The sequence below is a fragment of the Lolium perenne genome, chromosome 3 (genome assembly GCF_019359855.2).
Source record: "Lolium perenne isolate Kyuss_39 chromosome 3, Kyuss_2.0, whole genome shotgun sequence".
Taxonomy (NCBI): Eukaryota; Viridiplantae; Streptophyta; class Magnoliopsida; order Poales; family Poaceae; genus Lolium; species Lolium perenne.
Genome location: NC_067246.2, coordinates 22,933,925 through 22,960,599, shown reverse-complemented (window position 1 = coordinate 22,960,599; position 26,675 = coordinate 22,933,925). Strand labels below are relative to the sequence as shown.

General features: G+C 47.3%; 1 protein-coding gene across 1 annotated transcript; it reads left to right on the top strand.

Moving 5' to 3' along the window:
* The first annotated feature begins 868 nt into the window (after positions 1-868).
* Positions 869-25,501, top strand: LOC127339156 (uncharacterized). The gene is made up of 4 exons (XM_071827106.1): positions 869-1,499; positions 24,052-24,125; positions 24,229-24,732; positions 24,839-25,501. The coding sequence occupies exons 1-4, from the start codon at positions 869-871 to the stop codon at positions 25,499-25,501; spliced, it is 1,872 nt and encodes a 623-aa protein (XP_071683207.1).
* The last annotated feature ends 1,174 nt before the right edge of the window (positions 25,502-26,675 follow it).

Here is a 26,675-nt window from a genome sequence, read left to right as displayed (position 1 = left end):
GCTTGTGGTATTTGACTTGGTGACTGGTAATTAATTTTTTCACATGTTGCACCGTATATAGTTTACCAGGCTTGCAACTTTGCAAGTTGAGAGTTGCGTGCCATGGCAAGACCACTTCTAAAAAAAACTGCTCGATCTCGACCTGCAGCCGTTCCAGCCAGGTTTGGGTCAGCAAATTTTTTTTAACCGAGCCAAAAGTTTTGACTCCTCTACTCTATTCATTAAGTAGAAGGTGTCCGGTTTTAGAAGAAAATCGGATAAAAATCAGCAACAACAGTGCCAAAGCATACCCACAGCCAACACAAGCCGCCCCAAGGGCCACACCTAGCCATTCAGGCTACCTACAAAAGCTACGGAACAAACTCAAGTCGGCCAATGCCAAACAAATGGTTCTTCGAGGAGAGACCAGCAGCTTCGATTTTAAAGACGAGCCTCGAAGAATAGATGCGCAAGACAAGCGCTAAACAAAACCTTTATAGGACCGTCCTCAAAGGTTATCGTACACCGCCCAAGGGCAGCATTGACTTCACATCAAGGGAAGATCACCACGAAGACATCCGGACACGCCGGAACACAGCCGACTAACATGACCTTGCCGCAACCAAACCTTGGCCACCACCATCGTCGTTTCCTCACAAGACTCCACCCGGAACACCCGCACCTCCGGTTGACCTCCTGCCAACCCAGAAGCCCTGTGTGCCCATCCGCCGGAGTGCGCGAAGGGGATCACCAACTTCAGACGACGCCCTCAAGAGGGGACACGGCGAAGAATCGACGCCGTCGTCCGATCCTGCGGGATCTAGGCTTTCACCCGAAGACGTGAACCCGAGGCATCGACGGTCGTAGAGCTCCACGACTGCCCCCCAAGATGGACAACGACATCCACATACGCCGCGCGGTCAGGCTTTCGCCCGGAGCAAACGAACCACCCCCTCACGCGGCAGGACAGCGAGACGAAGACCGAAACGCTGCCGACCCGCAGTCCGCAGACACACCACATGTGCAGAAGTGGCGCCACCGCCGAGTCGCACTATTACTGACGACCAAGCTCATCAAGAAGAGCTTCGCGGGGGCCGCCAACCGCCACCGAGAGGCAGCTTCGACGGACGCCAACACGGGGGTCCAAGGCCGAGCCATCAGCCACAGCAGCACGAGCTCCCCGGTCCAGCCGCCCTCGCAGCCACAGTGGCCACCACGCCACCCAGAACACACTCGCAGGGCCGCCGCCCCGCCATCCAGCACCGCTCACACCCTTGCAGCCTTGTCGGTGAAGACCGGGAAGGAGTGCACCACCTCAGCCCCGGCATCCACAGGCCAAGCCAGCGCGACCTGGGGCAATCCCGTGCAGGCCCGCAAGAGCCCATCTGGGCCCATGCGCGCGCAGCCATGCCCCGCTTCGCCCGCTCCGCTGCACCACCGCCGCGCCCCGACCGCGCGCCACCACGACCGCTCGCGGCGCGGCCAGCCCCGGCGCCGCGCCACGTGCCGCGCCCGACGAGGTCCCTCTCGCCAGGAGACGCGGAAGGGGAAGAAACCGCCCCGCTGCCACCTTCCCCGGGGTGCGCGTGGCTTTGCCGGCCCCCCTTCGGCGGCGACGAAGCAGGGAGGAGAGGTGGGGGGGCTACATGCGGCAGCTAGGGTTCCCCCTGGTCGCCAGAGCAGGGCAACCCCGCTGACATAGGCATCCCGAATGAGCCTGCCGAAGATAGTACCCGGGGTTTACTGAAGGCCCATTACCCGAAGAATAAGAAGATTCGGAAGCCCAAGATATTATTAAGAAAAGTTAGAATTGTAATAGGAAGCGTTATTTGTAATTTGGCGGGATGAGTTAGAAACCGTCCCGGACTCTGTAAACTTGTACAACACGAATCCCTCGGCTCCGCCTCCTATATAAAGGGGGAGTCGAGGGACGAGGAGATCATCGAATCATTGTTTACAAACCCTAGTTTTCATAATCGTCGAGTACTTTTCGGCTGAAACCTTCGAGATCTACTTGCCCTCTACTTCCAACTAAAACCTAGCCTACAATCCATAGGCATTGATAAGTTGATACCTTGTCACCCGCGGAATGGGAGGAGGGGGGTTGGGAGCCCGACCTCAAGCAATTGATTTTCGATCAGCAACTTCTAGGAGGTGCAAACTTTTGACCTTGCTCGGAACAAGGTACCACCTTAGGTGAAGACTCTGCTTCCTAAGATTTCAAACCATTGTTGTACTTTATTATTTATAAAATGGCGTCTGCCTAAAGTCTTGAGGACTAGAGCGTGGGAATGACTTTGTCTAGCACGTCAATTCGTGTACGCGGTATGCGATGACCTCCGGGGACCGATAACCAAACCTGGACGTATAGCAGCCACCGTTTGGCACCATGTCAAAACATGCCTTGCAATTTCCGCTCTTGCCTCTAATTTTCCTTCGCGTCGTGTCTTTGCTTCCCTTTGTCCTGGGAAAGTTGTGGGACTAGAAGCAGACAGCTTTTGCTGGTGACTTCTTAGCGGAGACATGAGACCAAATCCAAAGTACCATTGGGATTAATTAGGTTTAACCCCTATCCTCCGTGATCGATATAGCACCAACCACGATGAAAGATACATCCCAAAAAAGAGGAATCACATGGAAGAACCCAAGAAAGTAATGGACAAAGTACACTCTCTAGGTTTGAAAACAAGGACATATTATTATATTCACTCCTAAAATAAGCTGCTCAAATTAGTTGTATCTATACATGTTTTTATACGTATCTATATCTAGAAAAAGTTAAGCAACTTATTTTGAAAGGAGGGAGTATATGATGACACACAATTATTCAAAACAATCATGGCTATGCCATACGCAAATGCAATACAATTGTATTTGTGTACCAAACCATAGTTTTTTTTTCACGGATCCTCTCGGTGTTATGGAATCTAGGGTACCATGTTACACCTGCTGTTGGGCCCTCGTGGCGGCCCAAGAATAGAAGACAAGGAGTTCCTCTCCAAGAGACGGGAGGTCTCCGCGAGGGGGAAGCACCTCGCGAAGGACCCTGCCGAGGGGTCCAGGTCCAGGACTTAGCTGTTTCCAAGCTACCCGAAGGCCTCGCAGAGCTTTCCTCCACGAGAGGGATCACAGAAGATGTCATTCGAGATACCTTCGCGGGCCAATCGCGTAGGGATGAAGCTAACAAATGGTGACGCCAACCATGACGTACCCAGAAGATAAGAGAGAGTCCAAATTTGCCTGCATAAAGTAAATTGGTCGTTGCCTCCTTCCCCTAAAGGATCGAGATGGACGGTGCCATTACAGCAGGGGTGTCGACATCCTGCTCACCCACAGATGGTGGACCTGGTTTGTTGGAATGGTTGTGGGCTTGGCTAGGGACAACTGTCGTCTTCCTTAGTCCGCTATGTGGTTACCCCGGTGCCAAGTTTCCTTGGGGAGGAGGACTAGCGGCACTGTAAAAGGAGGGGCAGTTGCCCAGTAAAAAGATCTCTCTCTCTCTCTCTGATCCCTTATGGTATGCTCTAGATGCCCTCGTCTTCTACCTAGAGCAGATCGCATCTAGATCTGAGGAAGAGCTCCACCACCACCTTGTAACACCATACTTCACTCTGAGCAAGATCAATACCACACAAAGGCATGACGTAGGGGGTTTTACCTCACCATGAGGGCACTGAACCTGGGTTCTCTGTGTCTTGCTTTGTCGTGATGTGTCCGTGCGGCTCCGGCGGCGCCATGTCCCGTGGAGCTTGGAGCGTTCTTCTAGCCCCATGTGGTCTGATAACCTCAAGGCTCTCGCTGATATACCCGTGTTCCATCCGGTACCGAAACCCGGCAGATCCACACTATTTTTCTTACCTATGTGGCACTAAAAGTTTAAAATTCCATAGATTCTATTACAAGTAGTATATTGCAGAAGAAAGAAGTATGTAGAATTTAATATTACAAGCCAAAGGTGTATAAACACTTCAAGATCTTCCTCGGTCGAGTCAACATTCACATAAGACTCGAAATCCAAGTTGATAAACATAAAGACTAATGTTATGACTAAACTAAGTACCATGATAGCTCAGCAGTATGCGTTTGGTGCTGCTCCACAAACTGTAGTACAAGCATAGCTCAACAAATGATTTCATTTAAAGTGTTTTTGTTGTTTTTAAATGAATTTGATGTTTTATATGATTTTAATAATTAAATCATTTTTTGAAGAAATGACATAGTTTTTAGCAAAATTTTCTTTTATTTTGATATTTTTAAATAACTATTTTGCCCGTAAAGCCTTTTAAATATTTTGATTTCTTTTGATTTTTCAAAAAACAACAAGGCTTCATAAAATCATATAAAAAGCATATTTGAACTCCTTGTATTTTGAGTATTCTAAAAATGATTTCTATTTATTTTCCCGAGTTACATTTAATTTTTGTATTTCCTTATTTGACTATAAATAGCCATTTGGGCCCCACTAGCCAGTCCACCGACTGACCTGGTCGAACCGACCGGCTCGGTAGGACGTTCCAACACAATCCCTCACTCTATCCGCACTCGCTTGTCCTCGACCTTGCCCTACCGCGATGCCTATGTCGCCGGCGCCGTTGATACCGACGAGCTCCCATAGTCTTGGTCGTTGCCGTCAGTCTTAATCAATGCTTAGTCATGACCGTTGTAGCGCCTGCAATGCAACTATTCATGTTGAGAAATACATCTAATACGTTGTATATTTTGTTGCTTGTATGATTACTACTTGGCTAACAAGTTTTCACTGTTTCATGGTTATCGTGGTGTATCAAATCAAATTGTAAATATGCAACCAAAATAGTACTATGAAACATAGTGAGTAACCAGGAAGAATGCCACATTAATCCCTGTGATGCAAGCAAACGGATGGACTTGTCCAAGTCCAAACCAAACGGGCGCCATACCGTGTCTACTTGTTTACCAGGCTAGGTCAACCACGCATACATACAATAATGGGGGTCGCTCTACCGTGTGCCGCAGCGGAAACCCATCAATCCATCATCACTTTGCTAGTCAAGTCTACGGCCGAGGATTCTCTCGGCTTGGAGATGAGACCACGACTACACGACCATTCCAAGTGACCGTCCCGCTCATCAAGCGAGCTAATCGCGTGCACAGGCACGCAAGGCAGCGTGTACATCTCGGTCGATATGCCCACCCCACCGGTCGCGGTGACAGCATCTAGGCTGTACGTACGTCGACCCAGGCAGTCCCCGTCTCGATCTGTACGTGTTACCTGTAGGCCGTAGCGTGTTCCATCTTCCATGGATTCGAGCGTGGGTATATTAGCTTGGCCACTTTTCTGGCTGGTTGGAGCTGCCTGCCCGTAACGTACGTTCCCGCGCGCGCGATGAGATACAATCCGCGTGATATGATATCACCGACAGTTCCAAGCAAAAGGAGACTAGATCAGAGTTCTCGTCGTGCACGCACTTGTTCCTGGCGCGCACGCACGTACGAGCCGTGAGGGTTGGCATCGACGCGATCTTCCTGCCTGTCGCGACCGTGTCCCCGCTGCCGGCTGCTAAGCGCCTACGGACCGGTTGCGTTTCCGGCAACTTGGGTGGGCCGTGTCTTCGTGTACCTCTTCGGTCGGTGGAGCACCACTCGTTTGCTGTGACGGATAAGAGAGCGCCAACTACTGTAAGGTGCACACGCCACCGTAGAAAAATCAAAAAAGTTGCTTGGCTAGTTACCTGGAGAAGTGGACGAGCCGACGCGGTCGACCCAGGACCGGGGAAAGTACGGCGAGTCGCTTGGAACTTGCCCAATTCGAACGGTACAGGCGGGGCCCGCGGTGTTGATTACAGGTGAGGCCGTGGCGTGCACCGTGGGTCGCGGCACGGGTTCGATCGGATCGGATCCAGATCCGGCGCTACAGGTTAGGTATCCATACTTATCGCGCCGGCCAACCCGGCTCGGCTCGGCTCAAGCCGACCCGAAGAAAGTATGCTCGACGTGTCGGCCCACCCGGCAGCGGCATCTACTAGGGTCGAGCCGTGAGTCACCGCCCCGGGAGCGAGCGAGCGAGACGTGCCCCACCCACGGCGCAGAGGTGGGCCCGGCTTCTAGTACGCTGCAGAGAGCAGAGGTGGGCCCCGCACTTTGATAGCCTGTCCTGCCGCGGCGCGGCGGTGCGCCGTACTAAATTCCGGCCCGGGTTTCCCTTGTCGCCAAGTAGAGACCTTGAATGACGCCTTTGCCCCCGCGGGTCCCGCGCTGGCGAGTACCAGGGCAAGGGGCCATTGCGTGATTTCGCGCGCGTGGCGACGAGCGAATGGTTCCGGGCCGGCACGGCGGCCTCTCAGCGCTCCGCGGTCGCTGCCCGTGCACTTGTCAAGCTGCTCCGCAACATGCCGCTGTCGGGCGCGCGCCAGAATTGTATATGCGGCGAGCATGGGCGACCGCTCCAGCTCAGCTTGTTCGCCGGTGCACGCACCCGCGGCGTGACGTGGCTCCGCATTAAACTAACGCTAGAAGTATCATCAGTGGTTGAATAATGGCGATTAGTTGTACGTACGGGCTGAGCTAGTCGGTGGCCGAGCGAGGTTCACGTGAGCCGGGTGCAGCCAACCTGCCTCGGGGCTGCCGCACCGCATTAAACAAGGAGGGGTATTCTCGTCATTTCGGGTGCACGGCTGCTGCCCGTGGCGGACGGACGCGCGCGGGCCACATGGGTGGAGTCGTGTCGTCGCGCCTGCCTCGTGGTACACGTCCCGAGTTTAACTCGTACGTGGTGGGCGTGGGTCCGGGATGTGCGGTGACCCACGTGTCAGTTTGGAGAGGGAGATGGGTACGGTGATGGGGGGTTGCGTTGGCGGGTGGTGGAGGAGGAGATGCGGCGTCGTGCGCGCACATCCACGTCAGTCCTTGTGGACGGGACCAGAAGATGGGCAACGTGAGATGGGATCTTTCGCCTTTTTTTTATATATCTTATTATAAGCTAATTAGCTTGGCTAGCCCGCCTCTTCCGTCGACAAAGTTTCCAGGTTCCCAGCGGAGTTGTTTCCTCGTCCATTTTGATGATAAAGCAAAAGGATTTCCGCTGGGTTACTACTGTTGTAGAGGTATGCGGGTATAGGTACATTGAACATCTCTAGCCCACGTTATTTAAACTGTTCTTTAGAAGTGATTCATGTGAGTTTAAACTTTTTTAGCCGTGCGTTTCAAAGACTAATTCAATTCAAAGTTGTCTAGTAATAGACCATCTGCAGCCCGTCCGCGCTACAGAAGTTGTTACCAGGGCGCCGAAACATGCGACAGACGTGGCGATTACCGGGATAGCCGTGTCATCGGCACAGAACCAACCACCACAACTTTTACTTATTGGCGGCAATGGGTTTACGAAGCGGAAGCAGGCCATGCATCTCATCGACGATGCCCCTCCCTCACGCATCGCACCGCTCGCATGTTCCCGCCCTTTTCCCAGCTCATCCCGCGCAGCCTTCGCCTATAAAAACTAGCCACTCCTCTCTGGTTCCACCATAGTCCGCCATCGCTCTCCTCCTTCCTTCCCCACCTCCACAAAATGTCGCGTCACCACACCACAACATATAGTATGCTCGGCATCAACGGCGGCAAATAGGCCAACACCCCCGTCTCCACCTACGTTGCCACCTCCACCGGCCAAAGAACATGTGCCGCCCTCGAGCCCAAGTTCAACAAGCCAGGGTTCAATGAGTACGAAGCCAACGACAACAACAATCCTGAAGAGTACGGAGAGACGGACGCGCGGTTCTTGCCTGACATGGTGGAGGAGGCGACGACGGAGGCAACAATGGACATGACAATGGCGGTGGCAAACGTTTTCATTCAACTTGTAATATAATCAGAATTTGAATGAAAACTTCAATATCATCATATTCCAGTGTTTTGGGGCCATAAGCCGCTAGGATCGAGCGTCCCCCAAAGGCGGCACCACCAAGCGGCACCACCCATTTGGTCGATCCGACGCTTTTGCCAAACGTAGTTTGGGCGACACAATTGAAGATGCTCCTAGTTAGTAGGGGTGAAAAAAGAGCATTAACGGATCGGACTAAGTGACGCCACATTTATTTTCACGGTTTTTTTTTTTGAGGAAAAATGAATACAGGAGCTCTGGAAACAAACATGAAAGTAAGTATTGTCGAAAACAAGTACGATGCAAACACGAAAAAGGTAGAGATATTCGGAACAAAAAGAAACTTTGAATCATTAAAAAAGCAAAATCTCAAGTAAGTCAATAAACTTGCCCCTTAATTCAATTGTGTGGTGATTAATTTACAAGGGAAAAGGGGTAAGGTCAACCCATGAAAGTCTCCTGCAATGCGAGAAAGGATTCATGGTCGCTGGTTTTCGGTGATTACTGATTAGCTTTGGATGCTTGGCTTGACAATGACATCCAATGTGCCTGCTGGATTTGGCCATGCGTATCAACCGTAAAACTGAGATTCCATATTAAGCAAAAAACAAAATTCCCCTATAATAGTTTATTCCGCCGAAGAATGTTGATACCATACCTTTTCTGTCTTCGTATTTTTTTTTTTTGCTTAAATCCTATTACTGAAAACACCGTTTTAGCACATTTATAGACACTAGACGATGGTACCAAACAGGCCTAATATCATCTCCATCGAGATTTGGACCTGGCTGCAGGCAAACAAACAGAATCAGGCCCAGCAGAGACCTACCAAACAACAAGCTAATTTCGGTCCGTGTCTCATTCTAGTCCCACAAATATGTTTGCACCGCTACGCCAGTGAGCCACGAACCAGACTCAGACAACCAAACTTGCCCCTGTCGGCGCGAATTGTTTCGGACCAGGCCGAACCGAATCGATCGCGCGTATCTTGATTTTTGAGATGATTCTACGTTGGTACGTGCTGCACACATACATCACCGTGGTAGCGAACTACTCTTCTCGAGGTGGCAGGTGCAGCAAGGTCTGTCTTGAGTTGCTCGCCAACGACTACCACAGAGGTAGATGCAGCTAGGACATGCAGCTCGTATGACCCTGTATTCTCAAGCGTGCGTGCGCTGCGCTGCACAAGAGTGTTAGGTACAAACAGTTACGGCACCAGCTACCTGGAACTATACGTAACGAACCTCAAGATTAAGCTTGGTTCGCAGATTCAGAAAGGAAACTGCTGGGCGTCCCCCGAGGATCTGATTCCCCAGCCCCTGGGTGCCTAGCCGTCGGATCAACCATTTTGACGGTTAGATTTGTATGTAGCAAAAAAACATCTCCGGCAGCAAAAAATCACCCCCGGCAGCAAATGACTGAAGCAAAAAACGGTTCGTTCAGAAAAGAAAATAAAAAGGCAGGGCTCGCCGGAAACCTCGCCGAAGACCACGTAGCAAACATATTACGCAGATGTGGCAAACCCACAAATAAATTGTAGCAAATTTTTTTATTCATATGCTGCAAATCCTCTAAGACATCAACGGAGATATCGCCTGCAGCCGGCAGCAACGCCGTCCAAGGTTGCAGCAACTCCGTCCGTCCAGGACAGCAACGCCACAAGCTGCTAGTAGCAACACCCTATGTCTATGGTAGCAAAAATCCACACTCCGCCGGTAGCAAATGCCGGACACCTTAAATAGCAAAAACGACCTCCGCAGGTAGCAACGCCGCAGGCCTAAGGCAGCAAAAACTCCTAAACGAAGCAGAGGAGCGCGAGATGGAGGCGGCGCTTGTAGCATCGGCGGCGACCGCTTGTAGCATCGACGCCCTCGGCTGATAGCACCAGTGACAGCCACTAGTAGCATCCCAAAATTGGGCTACACAACAGCGTCGTCGACCGGAACATGGCTGTAGCACGTCGACGCCTGGCCCTTAAAGGTAGCAACGCCGGCCTCCGCCGGCAGCAACGCACGACCTTGCAGCACGGCGTCAATGTCTAGTCCGTCTTGCGCCTGCCGCCCGAACGTCGTTTCGCTCCGACAATGCTGCCGCCGCGCCAAAGACCATGTCGAGTACTGCACCGCCCCGGACGCCGCCTGCAGGGGGAATTGAAATGAAGTCAAAATCGACACAGAAATCGGGAACCGAGCCGCAGAGCGCCACCTACGGATTTTCGCCCACGAACTCCGACACGAACCAATCTAGTAGTGATGGGAGACGCGGGATGGGGATTGGAGTGCGGGGGGCCGGTGTGAGTGTGAGACTGACCTCCTCGACCTTCGCGAGTGAGAGCTGGAGCGTGGCATTGATCCACGCTCCCTGCGCGTCTCCGCAAGCCACCGCCGACGATCGCGATCGCCGGTAGGATCGCGCTGCTTGCGACGCTGCGGGCGGTCCTTGGAGAGCCCTACGTTGCCGGAGCCACGACCACGCCCTCGTCCGTCTCCTTCGGCCTCCGCGCCTCCGCCTCTGCATCCGCGCGCCTCCACCTCCCTACTCGGTGCGCTCGCTCTGCCGCGGCGTGCTCCTCAGGGCGCCCGAAGGAGGAGGAGGTAGGGGGCTGCGGCCGCTGGCGAGGGCGGGGAGACTGCTGGAGGAGGTCGGGGGAGGCGGGCCGGCGACGAGGCGAGAAGCTCGACGCAGCGGGAAGGTGCGGTGCCGTCGGACGGGATTTGGGGGCGGAAAAGGGGAAAAGCAGGAGGTAGGAGACGACGCAGTTAGGTGGGACCTAGCGACACGCGTCGCACGCACAAGCAGGAGGCTGCGAGACGTTCGTCCCCCGGGGGATCTAATCATTTTCCATTCAGAAAACCTCCGAAATTAAACACTCGCCTCTTCTTCTTGTCTTTCCTTCTAGCTTGCACGTCTATCAAATCAAGGATATGGGGCCTCCCTGATATGATGCCCCCGTCGGCCGTCGCATCCACCAGCTACCAGTCATATAATATCTCCCCACGCACCACATTATTAGGTGCACGTCCGAACTAGATTTTGAAACGGGAACAGACAAAAGTTTCAGATATACCCAAATCGGAGCCATCTTAAAACCGCTGTCTGTCCGCCTGTAATGGCCGGGGCCCGCGCCGATCCGTAGCGAGCGTTCCGAGCAGCGCCGCGTCGACGCTCCGGTCGTGATTAGATGAGTCACCGTCTACGTGTGCGTTTGATACTTATGAGTTTGCTTAATTGGTTGGAAGGGGTGATCACGGCATTATTGAAGTCATCATTGTTGTTTTGAAACCGACAAGGGCAATTCAGCATCACTGCCATGCCACGCCCATCTTCGATCGAGCTATCAAGGTAGGAGCCACCACGCACGGCTTGCACTGAAGGCGAATTATGGCTAGTTCATGGTACGTACTCCATATCAATAGTTGAATAGTGCATACTCCAAGCAGATGGAGTAGCATATTGTTTGTCTAGGAAAATGTGTATGTGATACAAGTTAGTTTTGATTTTTTTGAGTTACACAAATGTCCAAATTAAATTGGTTTAACTGTGCAATTGCCCGTCGGCGTAAGGTGCTAAGGCGGGATCCCACAGGAATTTCACTTATAGTGTATCTTTATTTTATTAGTTTAAATTTTAGTGTTACAATTCATCCTACAAAAATAAAATTGCAGTGCAAGTGAAACTTAGATGGGATCTCACTTGACACTCTAGTCGGCTGCCTAGTCTTGCCAACGACACAAACCTTGTGATTTATGATTTTGTATAACAATTAAGTTTAAAATTCGGTTGCTTAACCTCGTTTGCCCAGAATTTTGGAAGTCTCTAGATCCATCACTGCGCATGATGCAGTGGAAAGGAAGAATTAGAAGAAATGTACACATGTTTGGTCCATTCCTTCATCATGATCTGTCTCCGTTCTTCTTTTCAGAACGAAAAATGATTATGGGTACATGAGAAATGTGAAGTAGTTGAATAGTGCAAAAGGAGTCATTCAATTTTAGTGTTGCAGGGTGTATATGAAACTTGGACACGTACAAAAGAAGAATCATTTATATATTGACTCTTGCACGTTGCACCCTTTCATGTCAAGTAGTGTAGACACCAAGATCATGCTTGGCTCCGGTGGTTTGGTTCATTGTGGTGGAACTAACCCATCCAGATTCAAGTTTTAGACTTAATATGGATGCTTGCATTTATTAGAATTTATTTTGGGATTTAATCAACGCTATTCTTTTAGTGGTAGGTGATGTGCATGTCAATAGCGAGGCGCTTGTGGTGACTTAGTCAACCTGGAGATCTATTGGCTCAGTCCCTTGAAGATGCTCATAGGGTTAAGGTGTGCGTGTGTGTATTTATAGGGGTGAGTGTACATGCATTTTTATGAGCGTATGCGTTGTACCACGTTCTAAAAAAACAAGAACAAGATGTACTATATTGTTGTATTCGACATACCTTGTAGATTCGCCACTGGTTGTATTGGAATGAAAACCCTTGGCCTGAACTCTTATTTTTGGTTTGATCAGAAAACACTGAAGTCAATTTGCCATTTCTTTTAAGTTTTTGTGTTTGAAGGTGGAAATTTTTGCCATTGGACTCAAATTAAGTTCTTGTACTTGCTTAGGTCCTTGGTAGGGTCCGAAGGAATTTGACATTTGGTTTGACAGAGCAGGCCCTGTTCGACTACTTACATGACATTATGTTAATTATACCTTTTCAAGCCCATTTGTTCGTATGTACTATCATTTAGGATAAAATTCGAAGATTATGTGAATTGATTGATGCTACATTCATGAGAAATATTGTCTCTTCTTTGTGTAAACAGTAGTTAAGTTGTCTATTATCATCACTTCTTAGAATCTATTAACCATACAATTTTGACAATGCTGAAGGAATGAGTGGTTTCTCTATATCCTCCACTAGACCACCATATTATCCACTCCCGAACTTATTCGACCTTGCGGAACAAAGGCCAGTCAAATGACATCACATATCTAGACGATCGTAGGTGATTTTATCAACATACGAAAAATTGGCGGTGAGTGCACTGCATACATTACCTTTGTTTATTGTTTCTCGAGAAATCTTATTTTTCCTTCTTTTATCAAATACTATTTGAAAACCTCAGGAATTCCTACCACAATAGGGGATCCATGAACACTCGATGGAACTATCCATTTTCGGAAGGAATGGCTAAATTTTGTTGGAAATGTTCTAGAATACATAAATATCCATGATGAAAAATGATATAGAAACCTAGAGATAAGATGATGTAAATAGTACTCTATAGTAGGTTGCCTCCTGGAATAAATCCAAAAGTATGGGGTGCAATATATCCCCATGAAACAAACATGAGCAAACATGCCCGAAAATCCTAGATATGCCTACCAGATTATCATAGGCGGAGATAAAGCCGCCTTTAGTGTCTTTTAAACTTCCTAATATGCAAGGCTTAGTTTGCAAATCAAACCCTAGTTGTTTAGCAAGCCATACAAATGATCATAAGAAGACAACAATTTCTCCGTTCACTGCAATTCTTGATTATATGTTGACTCGTCGACAAGGAAAAATAAATTTGTCCGCATATTGTTATTTTAAGTTAGGCTTGTAATATATGTATTTATGTATTAATTTGGAAAAGGATACCTATGTTTAGGTAGTTTATGGTTAGCTAGGTTGTTTGCGTCTCCCGCGATAGAGTTTGGATGACGGCGATAGTGTGGGATGTGGTAAAGTTTGGGTAGCCTTGTTCCATCTCGACACCGCCCTAAGTTGTGAGGTTGAGGGGCTTGTATGGGGTTGTCATTCTTTCCTTACTTAGGGCAGTAGTTTGGTGTGCCCTTTCGTTTAGGTTGAGACGGAAACAACGGCGACATATAGGGTTTATGTTCTCCTTCCCAGCATCTACTACAACAAAGATTGCTAAGACCCTCTGTCAAGTGTTGGAAATGATGTAGATGAGTCAAGACAAAGTGGCACCTTCACGCGGTGCCTATGGCATGTGCTTGGTGGTTTGATCATTCGCCGCTTCTGAGTCAGTTTTTCCTCTAAGATGTTGGCCCAGATGAACCCTTGTTGACTTCTCGATCGCGGGGAACAAATTCATGACAGCTTGTACACTGGAGATGTCGGGAGTCACCGGTTTTGTTCGGAAGCTAGAAGATGTCCAACTACAAAAGACATTGATGGAATTTCTTGTTTTCTCCATATGCTATATTTGTATTGTTGGGCCGGTTAATGGTTATTTTGAGCCTTACACGAAAAAAAGACATTCTCTAAAATGCTTTGGTGTTTTTTCTCCGGACGGCACCTCCCGGTATCAGGGCATCTCCAACCGGGCGACCCATCCCGCGCCCGCGCGTCCGGATGGGTCGAAACGGACAAAAACGCGGCCCAGCGCGCGGACCCATCCCTAAAACGGATGGCCGCGGCGTCCGGGACGACCCAAACCCGGCCCAAATCTTGGACGGGTTTGCGTGGCCGCGGACGCGAAAGGCTGGTCGCTCGCGTCCTCCCCTTGTCCGCCCTGGCCCGCCTGTCTGCCACCCAAAACACAAGGCCGTCGCACACATCTCCCCACCGCTCCGCCGCCACCCACGGACCGGCGATTTGGGAGCGCGTCGACGCCGGCCATCGTCGTCGAGACGCCGGCAAGCGGGGCGGAAGCATAGGTCGAGGTCCCGCGCTGCTATCGCCGAGTCGTAGCAGAGTCGGAGGACGCCGCCGCCGGCGCTGTTGTCCTCTCACCGTCGCGACACCTCTCGCCGTTCGCAGCTGCGCCGTTTCCGCCGGAGGTGAGCTCTCCTGCACCGTCTTTCCAGACCGCAAGTCGGCTGAGACGGCCATGGCTGCAGGTCCCTAGAGAAGCATTTGGATCGCCTCCGCCTGCGAGGTGTTCGTTCAAATGCTCGAACTAAAATGTGTCCTTTTCAGATCATGGTGGACAGCGACGACGAATACTACTTCAAGAACTTCATCGACACGTCGTCAGAAGAGGAGTCCGACGACGATTTTTTCACGGATGCTGCGCTGCTCATCCACGAGCACATTGTCTCGCAAATCCCCGTGTTCCGGGGGTCGTTGCCGGGGCGCGCGGCCGCCTTGGACCGCAAAAGAGAACGCGGCCACGACCAGCTCTACAACGACTACTTCCAACCCACTCCATTGTTCGTGCCGTCCATGTTTCGCCGTCGTTTTCGGATGACCAGGCCGCTGTTCCGCCGGATAATGGATAGCGTCAAGATCTACGACGACTACTTCTGTGCGAAAGTGGATGCAATTGGCAAGGTAGGCCTCTCTTCGTACCAGAAATGCACGGCAGCGATTAAGATGCTCGCATATGGCGTTGCCGGTGATTTCGTAGATGAGTACACGCGCATGAGTGAGTCAACCGGCTTGGAATCGATGTACAGGTTCTGCAGAGCAGTGATCGGTCTGCTCGGAGAACAGTGCCTCCGTCAACCTAATGCAGAGGACACACTCGTCTGTTGTCGATCAACGCTTCCGTGGGTTTTCTGGGATGCTTGGCAAGATAGATCGCATGCACCGGGAGTGGAAGAACTGCCCCTTTGGTTGGCGGGGGCATACGCGGCCATTACGAGGGTGCACGGTCATTCTTGAAGCTGTTGCTTCCCATGACACATGGATTTGGCACTCATTCTTCGGAATGGCTGGCTCGCACAATGACATCAATGTCTTTGCCGGCGCTCTCCGGTGTTTGATAGGCTAGCGTACGGTCGGTCCCCCGATGTGGATTTTGAGATCAATGGCCACCACTACACCAAGGGGTACTACCTTGCGATGGTATCTATCCACCTTGGGCTACACTCGTGAAGACAATCCGAAACCCCAACTCGGAAGCAGAGGCAAGGTTTGCCAAAGAGCAGAGGCAGCCGGAAAGATGTCGAGCGGGCGTTTGGCATCCTCCAAGCTCGTTGGGCTATCGTCAGACACCCCCGCGAGCCTGGGATGTGCAAACTCTGTGGGAGGTGATGACCGCTTGTGTAATCATGCATAACATGATTGTTGAGGTAGAGCGGGATGATTCACTCTTTGATAATGACTGGGAAGGCCAAGGAGAGTTGGTTACTCCTCAAGGTGCTCCGGCATCATTCCAGGACATTCTTCATGCGCACCATGAAATTCGAGATCTAGCTGTACACAACCAAATTCAGCTGATTTGGTCGAGCACATGTGGCAAAGATGTAGGCAACAATGCTGCAAACAACAATGATGAAGGAGATCCTTAAGCCTAGAGCATTTTGTATCGTTTTTTCATTTTATTTGAATAATACTTTATCCTTGATTACATGGACTATGTAATGTGTAATACATTTTGAGCATTTGAACTACTTTATATATTTTTTCTATAATTTATTTTGCGTTTTTCTAGTGAATTTACAAGAAAAACATACCATGGGGCGCCGCGATCCAAATCTGGCGCGTTGGGCGCAGCACGCGGGCCAAACGGACGCGCGGACGCGGGGCTCCGTCCACGCGTCCGCTCGGGTACGCAAACGGCCCAAAACGGACGGCCCAGCGCGTCCGTTTGGATCCCCGGTTGGAGATGCCCTCAACGTACCCGTGTTTCACGATATCTTGTCACTTGTTTACAGCTGGCCAGTACGGCACCCCAGGAATTTTGCTTTCGAATCAACACACAACTTGCGTACGTAGATGCCATGCCGCCGGGCGCCGGTCCTGTTGCTTTGCGCCCGCAGCATGTGGCCATGTGCTGCCGCGGAGGACAAAACGTACACAGCCAACGCAGCCGGGCACGCGCGAACGCATCGGAAAGCCGGACGGGGCGGCACCTGCAGGCTGCGACAACGACTTCCTGCCCACCGGCCGCCGTGGCTATCTTCGCCGTTCAGCGGATGCGGCATGCCGGCATGTGTTTTCCACCGGAGTTGCACGAGTCTGTCTGTCTTGTGTTGCTCGCAGAACCGAGAGACGCCGAGACCATGCGAGCCTCTATGGCTTCGCACGACCTGTGAGCTGTATGACTCTCACAAGACTGAGGTGTTGCAGCACAGTAGAAATTGAAGATGAATGCTGAATGCATTACAAGCCCGGTAACTTCAAGAGCAGTTGAGGCTTGGGCGTCCCTTGGGTCGCATCGGCCCAGCATTTTTCGGACTATTTGGTTTCCTGGACGCAGTCACGTTCTTGCATAGCACGGGTTTTAAAGCACCCCTGGGATAGGCCGCGGAGGAACGTCCGGTTTGACAGTTTCTTCAGGACTAGGTCCTAGCGAGACGAAAATCGACAACGCCGTTCGCGCGGAAGCTCCGCCTCGGCATGGCGGGAGAAGCCGAAATCCCAGCGGCGTTGCGCGGCAAAGGTAGGGGTAACCTCCCTCTTCCGTTACCCTCTCCATTAACCCCTCCCAAATTTTCCCTTCCCCCAAATTTCGCACCGGCGGCTGCGGCGACCCAGATCTGGCAGCGCGCATCTCCCTTCGGTCTCCAGCGTCGGACAAGGGTTCTCTTCTCCAGCCACGGCGGAGCCTGCTGTAATATCCCAGATTTAGAGGCAACAAAATGAGAGAACACCAAAGTGTGCATTGCATGCATAGAAAATCCGGGGAATTTTCGCGCTTTCAAATAAAACTTACCACAGTAACTGAAGTTTCACTTGACTTGCTGGAATTGAAGTAGATCATCAAGTCAAGCGCTATAAACTTCATTGTGATCTTTGCTAAAACCTTGTTTTGGGTAGAGATGATTTGATCTATGGATTAGATCAAATGGAATTAGATTTACAACAACACATTCTTTAAGAATCAAACTCTAACTTATTAACACTTAAAAGTTAGCAACTACCTTTGTGTGTAATTCACTTCTAAAATTATTACCAAATAAGGTAAACCACAGGGTCTAAAGTGCATAAAAGCCACACATTCTTATTTAAATCATAACTTATTAAATACATGGAATATCATAAAACTAAATCCATTTACATTACGAATTATAGTCCAAACCATTTGAATAAAATTAACTATGAGTATTTTGAAAGTCATATGATCATGGCTTGGTGAAATCAAAACCAACTATACAAATTTGAGGAATAACCTTCAACCTTGATCTATTGATCAATATTATAATATAAATCCAATCCAATATGATCTAGTGACTCATCCACAATAATAAAACCATCCACAAGATATTTAGTAGCAAATGCCACTTGGTTATCCAAAAATAAATCATATGAGAGGATAATGATCTTGCCACATAGGATGAAAATATCTACATGACTTGCATCCCAAGCTTTGCCACCTCATGCTCAAAGGATTGCTATGGATGAGGGCATGACAACGAAGCACCTTACTCATCAAACCAACACAAGAGTCACCACCTATGTGTCATGATACTAGAGCTTGCCCAAGCCTATAAATAGAGCCACACCCTACATCCCTTTGCTCATCTTGTAGCATGATACAAGGAAACACACACCTAGAGCCACTCCATACATTAGCTAGGATCAAGATGAAGAAGCTAGAAGGTGGAGGCATACCACCAGATGCAGGTTTATCAGATTTCCTGAAGAACAAGCTACAGAAGATACCAAGGTAAAATTCCTAGGCAAACCATATATTTAGAGGATCATATCATCATCTCTTGAGTAGGATCTTAGGATATTCCAATATATTGAGAGGTGAGAGAAGTTATAATACTAACCATAGTCATGTTCATACAAGAATATTAGGGAAGTACTAAACCTAGTTGTTCAAGTCAATATTTAATCTTGGAGGTGAGAACCCTATTCCATTAGCAATACTTTAGGAAACCAATTCCATAATCATCAAAACTTGGTATTAATTATAAACCCTAAGAATTTAGGATGAGCGTGATGAGAGGAATATTAAAGAGGGATTAGTGAGGAATGAGTGAATCTTGTCTAATGCATGATCATACCTTGTAGACATAGATGATAAGTTAAACCATATGATTACTAAATCTCATCTATCACATAAAATAATAAGTATATCACTAGTATTTAACCCCAGACCAATCCTCATGCCTTGTATGGAGGAGTAACCCTAGCCAATTTAGCATAACCTAGCTTATGCTCATATTCTAATCCTAGTTGTGTATCACCTTGGTAATCACTACTAAAATCCTAGACCACATTTGAATTTCAATCCAAGTATCACTTTGGATTATAAGTAGAACCCTGCCATACCTCATGCCTATTTATACTTCAACTAGTGAAGCATTACCAAAACCCTAAACCTTTTCACATAGGATCCAATCCACATAAATATTATGTCCTAACTTGTGTATCATGGATCACAATGATAGACCAAGCCATCTATATTTAGGACTAAATGCTTTTGGTGAGTAGAATGAAACCAATACCCTATTCTACTTTGTTATCCCAATACTTTGCCTAAGTGAACCAAATGAATAGTATTTATAAATAGCACTCCCTCATCAAGAGAGTTAATCATGATGAGCTTAGGATCTATTTCAAGTAAGCCAAGTTAGAAGTTGCTAAGCAAGATTAGTAATTATAGAGTTTATTCAATCATCTTCTTAAACCCTAAGAACCCACATGAAATCATAAACTCATTCTATTCACAACACCATTTAATTTAAACTTCAACCATAATTAAAATAGATATGAACAATCAATATTGTTAAGCACACTAGTTCAACCTAATAATATTTTTACCATTCACATGTTCTAAATTTCAAACCATTTAAATGGATCTGGTTCCCAAATTAAAAAGGAATTGAGATTGATATTAAAAAACCCCCACAACATCAACCTAATAATAAATTGAATATGTATTTAAAAAAATAACACTAGGCAGTAAGTAATAGTATTAAGTTGTCTTGCTATTCATATTTGAAAATCTGCAAAGCAAAACAGAATTCAACTTTGAATTCAAATAGAAATATCAAAACAGAAAATAAAAACAGAAAATAAGCATTTGAAATGAGAAAGAGAGGGAAACCTACCTGGCAGGCCACCGCAGCCCATCACCACCACGTCAGCCAAGCCCAACACCAGCCCAGCCCACGAAGAAAATGAACCAAACCATCGTATCGTTTCGTCGAGGAAGAAAAAGGTCTTCGTCTTCTCCCTGGCGAACGACAGCGCGATGGAGCTCGCCGGTCACGTCCTCGCCGACGATAAGATCAACCCCGGACGTCGCAGGCCATCTCAGAACCTCGCTCAATCGTTCTCGCGTCCGAGCCTATCCAAAACCGTCAAGATTCACGCCCAGAACAGCGACGACATTGTCGTCCTATCCCGACCACTGCCGCCGGTGAACTTACCAAACGGACCTCGCCCAAGGCTATAAATAGGAGCTAAAGAACCGCCGTGATCTCCTTGTTCTTCGCCGCCCTTCCATTCTCTCTCTAGCCCTCTCTATCTCTCACTGGAACCACCGCCATGGCCGGCCAGTTCTCCGGCTAGCCGTCGATAGAAGCCACCCCGGAGTCCACCGCATGGTCGAGGAGGTGCGCCTTGGCGTGTAGATCATCTGGGAGCAAGCATGCATCAAGGGGAGCTCAGAGCCAGTAGAATTTCACCGTTCCCTTTCACTCGGGTTCGCCGGGAAATAGTCAATCGCCATCGTCTCCGGCGGTCATCGACGCCATCGACCACACCAGCATGTTCAGGGTGAGTTTGCGCGTCTGTAGGGCCAACTCTCGCTTCCTAGCTCGCATCCTAGCTTCATTTCGCGTGTTGGCCGAGCTGCGCCGCCGCAGATGAGTTCGCCGGAGCAACTCCGGTGACCTCCAGGTGGTGGCGTTGTTGCTAGTTTGCTCAGTATCGTGTACTGGTTCGAACGCAATAGTTTAGGTAGTCTCTGGAAGTCTCTAGCTGTCGTTTTGTTGCTCGCCGGAGCATCGCCGACGTTCTCTCCGGCGAGAGCAACGTGTCCTTCGCCACCTCAGCCCTGTTGACTGGTCGTTGCCCGCATGGCAATGGACCCAGTCAACGGCCCCACTGGTCAGTGACTAGGGTTAGATCCAGGCCGGTACATTTAGTATTTGTTGTTTATTTCAAATTCCAGTAAATAGCTGAAACTTTGCAAAATCATAGAAATTTCATTTCAACTCAGAAAATTATGAATAATATGTCAAAATGCTCACAAAAATAAACTCTATTCAAATAAAATATAAAACAAAAATGTGTGTCAAAATCAAAATTCACTTATTTTTAACCTTATTAATTATGCTATTTCAATTATTTGAAATACAAATTGAATTCAATAAATAGTTAAGTTTAAAAAATTAAATTTTAACTATTCAGTAACTAAGTAAAATGTTAAGATTCATTTTATTTACCATATTTGCATTAACTTAATTATTAGTGGTAATTCATAAGCCCTACTTTGCAAATTACTATTTTCTATTTTCTTTAAATAGTAATAACTCAAGAAAATATTATAAGTCAATATTATTTTGGTAAATCAAAACTTATTTACTTAAACATCTTTAGTTAACAAGTTAATTATTTTAAACCCTAATAACAATTATTAAACCCTGATTCTTAATTAAACCAAAATAGGAGTACTCTAATTATTAAATCTTGTGAAGAGTAATAAAATGTCAAACCATTCCTAATTTTGATTCAAAGTAATTAGTTACCACACCTATATGTCCAACCATCCTTTTTAGGAGTTATACCATGATTTAGAAACCCTAGTTTCAAATTGAGTAAGACCTGGATCCCATTATTTCATGTGATCATTCCACCTTAGAACCAACTCTAAAACCCTGGATATGTGTCACATATGATCGTGGGAGATTTACTTGACATATAGAACCCTAATTATCAACAATTGAATACATGCTTAGAATCCACTAGCATAAAACCAAGTCACATGAGATTATCATTTCATGTTCCTATTCTTAATTAAAACCTATATGATCCACTAATGTCACCTAGGTAGAAACCCTACCTTGTTAATTGAATTAGTACCATTGATCACCACTCCTATATACCATACCATTAAGATCAACCTCAATCATTAAACCCTAGTAGAACCATAATGATAAACCCTAGTATCAACTTTGTGTAGCAAATCACATCACCCGTTCCTATCCAACTAAACCTTACTTAGGAAATGATAAACCACTTAGCTTAGAAACTATTAGAGATTATTTGGTAAAGCAAATGTGAAGCCATAGTAAACCTAATAGCAAACCTATGGAACCATCTTAATAACCATCCTTTGATATGATGTATATGGGAAACTATGGTGATCACCCTACCAATACTTGCTACATATATAAAACCATTATACTTAAAGAACCTAACTAGTTCTTGTTGGAGAACTAAATGAATTCCATAGTAAACCCTAGAAAGCCATAGCTCCTATGTATAGTAGTTCTTGTTCTTATTTAACCTGTTCTTCAAAAGTTATTCTTTTGAAGTACAAATGTCAATCAAACCTTAGAAGCTTAATCCTTCTTTGAAATACTCATTAAATCTTAATCAACATGTTCTTCAAAAGTTATTCTTTTGAAGTATAGTATAAGTAATCATCAACCATGTTCTGTAGAACTTAAAATTGACAACTGTTCTTTATATATTATTCCACCACTATTCTTTATGTATATGATTGTTATGATGTCTTATATCACTTGGTTATGATGCTAATATAACCAAACCCTAATAAGAACCTTGTTTGAGAACCATCCTAAAAGTGCAACACACCTGAAAGAAATCTTTACAACCCATCCATCCTAAATCATCGAGGTTAGGTTACGCTCGGGGCGATTGCATCTCATACTATGCATTATAGCATCTTTGCCAGTTCTTTAAACATTGTCCTTACCGGACGATGATGGTATTTCAGCATTTGGAGTTATCACGTATCGAAGCTTTTGCCTGCATAATCTTGCAGTCAAGAAAGGCAAGTTCATCGCTTGCTCATGTCATTTGATTATTTGTATCAAACTATATGCAAAGTACTATACTTATCACTCATGCATTGAAAAACAAAGTATTATTTTACAATTATGAATATGACTATGTGGTGGGCAATGGAACCATGGTATGTGTTGATATGGTGGAGGTTCCATTGCATGGGTACTACTCATCTAGGACTAAGTACCAATGCCGTCCAGTGATTCTAGCGCCGTACATATCGCGTTATCCATAAGATCTATAATGGCTCTGGGGAAGTCAGCTGTATCTTTTCCCTTCTGCACGCCAACGGATCTGTAGAGCCGGTGGGGTGTTGGAGGCACCGCCTCAATAGGTTGGGATATCCTTTTAAATCCCCATCCATTAGTGATGATAAGCTCTACGATCTATGATGGATTGTCCGGAGTACACCATGAGTAAAGCCGTATTATCGGGAGAAGTCTACTGGGGGTGTACGGTCGGACAAAAGGGTGGGTTTGCAGGGTCGCGGAGAAGGCAGTGATTGGCTTGGATCTTATACTGGGCCTCACACCCAAGGAAGTGTGGACGGGGACATACTCTCGGCCGGCAACAAAGTTAAGATCTCTTGTGGGGTAAAGTAACGCACCTCTGCAGAGGGTATCAAGAATTGTGACTGTCACTCCCTGTTCCGGGAAGGGAACTGCGAACGCGGCAGGAAAGGAACTCCACGAAGTTCTAGTCAACCTGTGAAGACTGACGGGCATAGTTTTCATAATAAAATAAACCTTTTGAAGAAATGCTTATGAAAACTTGCATTGGCCTATGACTTTCTGGTCTATGGCTGTAGCTAGTGCATGATACACCTATTTCCTAATATGAACTTGCTGAGTACGCTCGTACTCATTCTATCCCATTTGAACCCCCTTCTTAGATCAAGGCACCAAAGGAGAAACTACCGTGGAACTCGAAGACAAAGGAGTCAACTGCAACGAGATGAAGAATCCAGTCAAAGAAGTCAATGGAGTCAACTTCTGCATCAGCTATGATGGAAACCTAGACTAGTAATAAAAGGGAACCTTTCCCTAATCCTAGCACCTAAGTAGCTAGATTTCTATAGCAAGCCAAGTAGCTCTTAAGCTTGAGTTAGCAATCAGATAGACTACGAGTCGTTCTTCTGGAGCTTTATTTGAAGTTTTACCTCACTGTAAAGTAGGAGGCTATGTTGATCTTATGTAAACAGTTCGTGTGTACTTCTATAGACATACCTTGGACTCGCATATGTTTCTGTTGTACCACTCTGAGAGATGTAATATGAGTGGAACGGTGTTTCACTTGTGTTATGTCAACGACTTGTGTACTACACCATGCAGTGGTACGCTGGGTCATCACACCTGCGCACATCTGCGGCGGCTTTCGGCCCTGTCCTTCGTCCACCATGACGGAGGTAAGTGGAAACTCCTCTGTTGTACTGTAGTGTTAGATTCATGTTGGTAAAACTAGTTGGGTTCGATAAGACCGTTCGTAATGCATAGATCTTGTTTGCCTAGACCGACCAGCTCCAGCTTGTGCATCACGCCGCAACACTCATCATTTGCGTACAAGCCTGGATCCCGATGGTGCACAAGAGAGCAGTTAGGCATGCTGCTTTTCCTCGTGTGATTTACGGACCTATGATACAACGAGATAAGGAGAGGATTGCCAACCTAAACAACATCTACAACTGCAACGACGTAGAGGCCATCCAGATGCTATGGATGAGAAGAGCCCCTTTCTATGCACTTGTGAAAACGTTCAGGGAAAGAGGACTGCTGACTGATAGCATCCACACCTCTATCGAAGAACAAGTCGCAATGTTTCTTCATGTCGTCGGTCATAACCAGAGGTTTAGAGTCATCCATAACACATTCAGGCGATCCACGGAGACTATCTCTAGGTACTTCCAGCAGGTGTTGTACGCAATTGGGGAGCTCAGAGGTGAAATGATCAAGCCAGCATCAATGAACACACCAACCAAGATCAAGAACAGCTACAGGTGGTTCCCCTATTTCGGGGTGGGTACAAAATCATGTCCCTTCTACCTATCTGATGTGTACTACTGTGAGAAAACATGATTGTGTTCTACTGTGAAAACCTGATTGTGTGCTAATATTTTGGCAGGATTGCATTGGGGCTATTGATGGTACTCATGTCACTGCAAAGGTACCGGGATCAATGTCTGCAGCATTCCGCGTGAGGAAGCACTACACCAGCCAGAACGTTCTTGCAGCTGTGGATTTCGATATGAGGTTCACCTACGTGCTTGCTGGGTGGGAGGTTTCAGCTCATGATGCCAGCATCATGGCCGACAGTCTTTCAAGGCCTGATGGGTTGCAAATCCCTGACGGTAAGTTCTACCTTGGAGATGCTGGATATGCATGCCGACCTGGAATTCTACCTCCCTTCAGGAAAACAAGGTACCACCTCAACGAGTTCTCTACGAAGCACCGACCTCTGAATGCGAGAGAGTTGTTCAATCTCAGACACTCATGCCTTAGAGTCACCATTGAGAGGGCCTTTGCTGCACTGAAGAACAGGTTCAAGGTCCTTGACCAGAAACCGTTCCACACGTTTGACACTCAGGTAAAGCTGGTCCTTGCTTGCTGCATTCTTCACAACTGGATCCTAGGTTGGAGCGAGGATGAGTTCTTCGAAGAGGTTGTCAGTTTTGATGAAGTGGAGACCGGCCATGGCGTGAAAGCATGCGACAATGATGCCTGGAAGGTGAAGAGGCAAGAGTGGGCAGATGCAATGTGGGAAGCTAGAGGCAACACCACCATCTAAGAAGAAGTGAAGAAAAAGTGAAGAAGAAGAAGTGAAGAAGAAGAAGAAGACCCCCTGTTTCTCGAACCCTTTTCGATCTGCGTATGTTGAACGACCCCGTTATGATAAACTGCAATTAGTAGTTGCTAGGGAGCATCGTGTTATGAACTACCATTCGTAGTAGCTAGGGATGATTTGGTGAACTGATTGCAACTATCATGAACTGTGATTTCTGTGTGATGGGAGGTGAGAGCATGGTAAGGCTACCCGTCGTAGAGAAGAGGTAATCGTAGACATGTCTGGATGGTACCAAACAAGACTAATATCATCTCCATCGAGTTTTGGGCTTAGCTGCAGGCAAAAAAACAGAAAATCTTTTTTGACCCAGCCGATGCAGCCCGACCTACCAAACAACAGGCCAATTTCGACCCATGGCTCGTTCTGAACGCGCAAGTGTGTTTGCATGGCTGCGCCAGTGAACAATGAATCAGACCCAAACTACCAAACACGCTCCATACCTCTGACCGACCCTCGAGTCTGAACCAGCAAAAACAATCAAATACACAAATCAAACGAGTTGCTTCGTCAAAACTTGCCTTACCTTCGACACGCCTGCACACACATACACAAAAAGGTTATTCAGCGTCATTTCAAGTGATGCCAGCAGCTGGGAAAACTTGCAAAATAATGTGCAGTCTCTCTTGATCGTGTATAAAAGTCGTAGTACTCTTTCAAAGTCCGAATCGACGTGATCCTGGATGTCCCACGCGGCACAATATCTATCACGTGAGCCCAAGAAGAAGACACCAAGTCGTACGTACGTCCACATACTAATCCATCAAGGTAATAAGGAAGCTCGCAGGAGAAATTTTTAAGCAAGTTGTTGCTTTGATTTTTTCTTGAGAACGCAAATTCCACGTCCACTGGTACATCTCCTCTAGAATTACCCGCCAGTCGTCTCTGGACAAACGTGGCTTTTATAGAGAGAAAGGTAAGATGAGAAAGTGATAGATCCTCTGTGGATATAAGGTCACGACTCACGAATATTCGAAATTAATTATCAAATTGCGTTGCCTTTTTTCTATTTTTCAATAAATGGAAGCTCTACTGTCTTTGCTGTCTACATCATGGATGCACGTGATCAAAACATTGACATATTAATTCCCTTCGTTTCCAATTATTCGAATTAATCGAA

Bases quoted from the DNA above. Each gene is read 5' to 3' on its own strand.
- LOC127339156 (XM_071827106.1), top strand. From the start codon at position 869: ATGGACAACGACATCCACATACGCCGCGCGGTCAGGCTTTCGCCCGGA. The intron at 1,500-24,051 runs GTCCCTCTCGCC...TACACCATGCAG, and splicing joins CACGTGCCGCGCCCGACGAG to TGGTACGCTGGGTCATCACA. The intron at 24,733-24,838 runs GTGGGTACAAAA...ATATTTTGGCAG, and splicing joins GGTGGTTCCCCTATTTCGGG to GATTGCATTGGGGCTATTGA.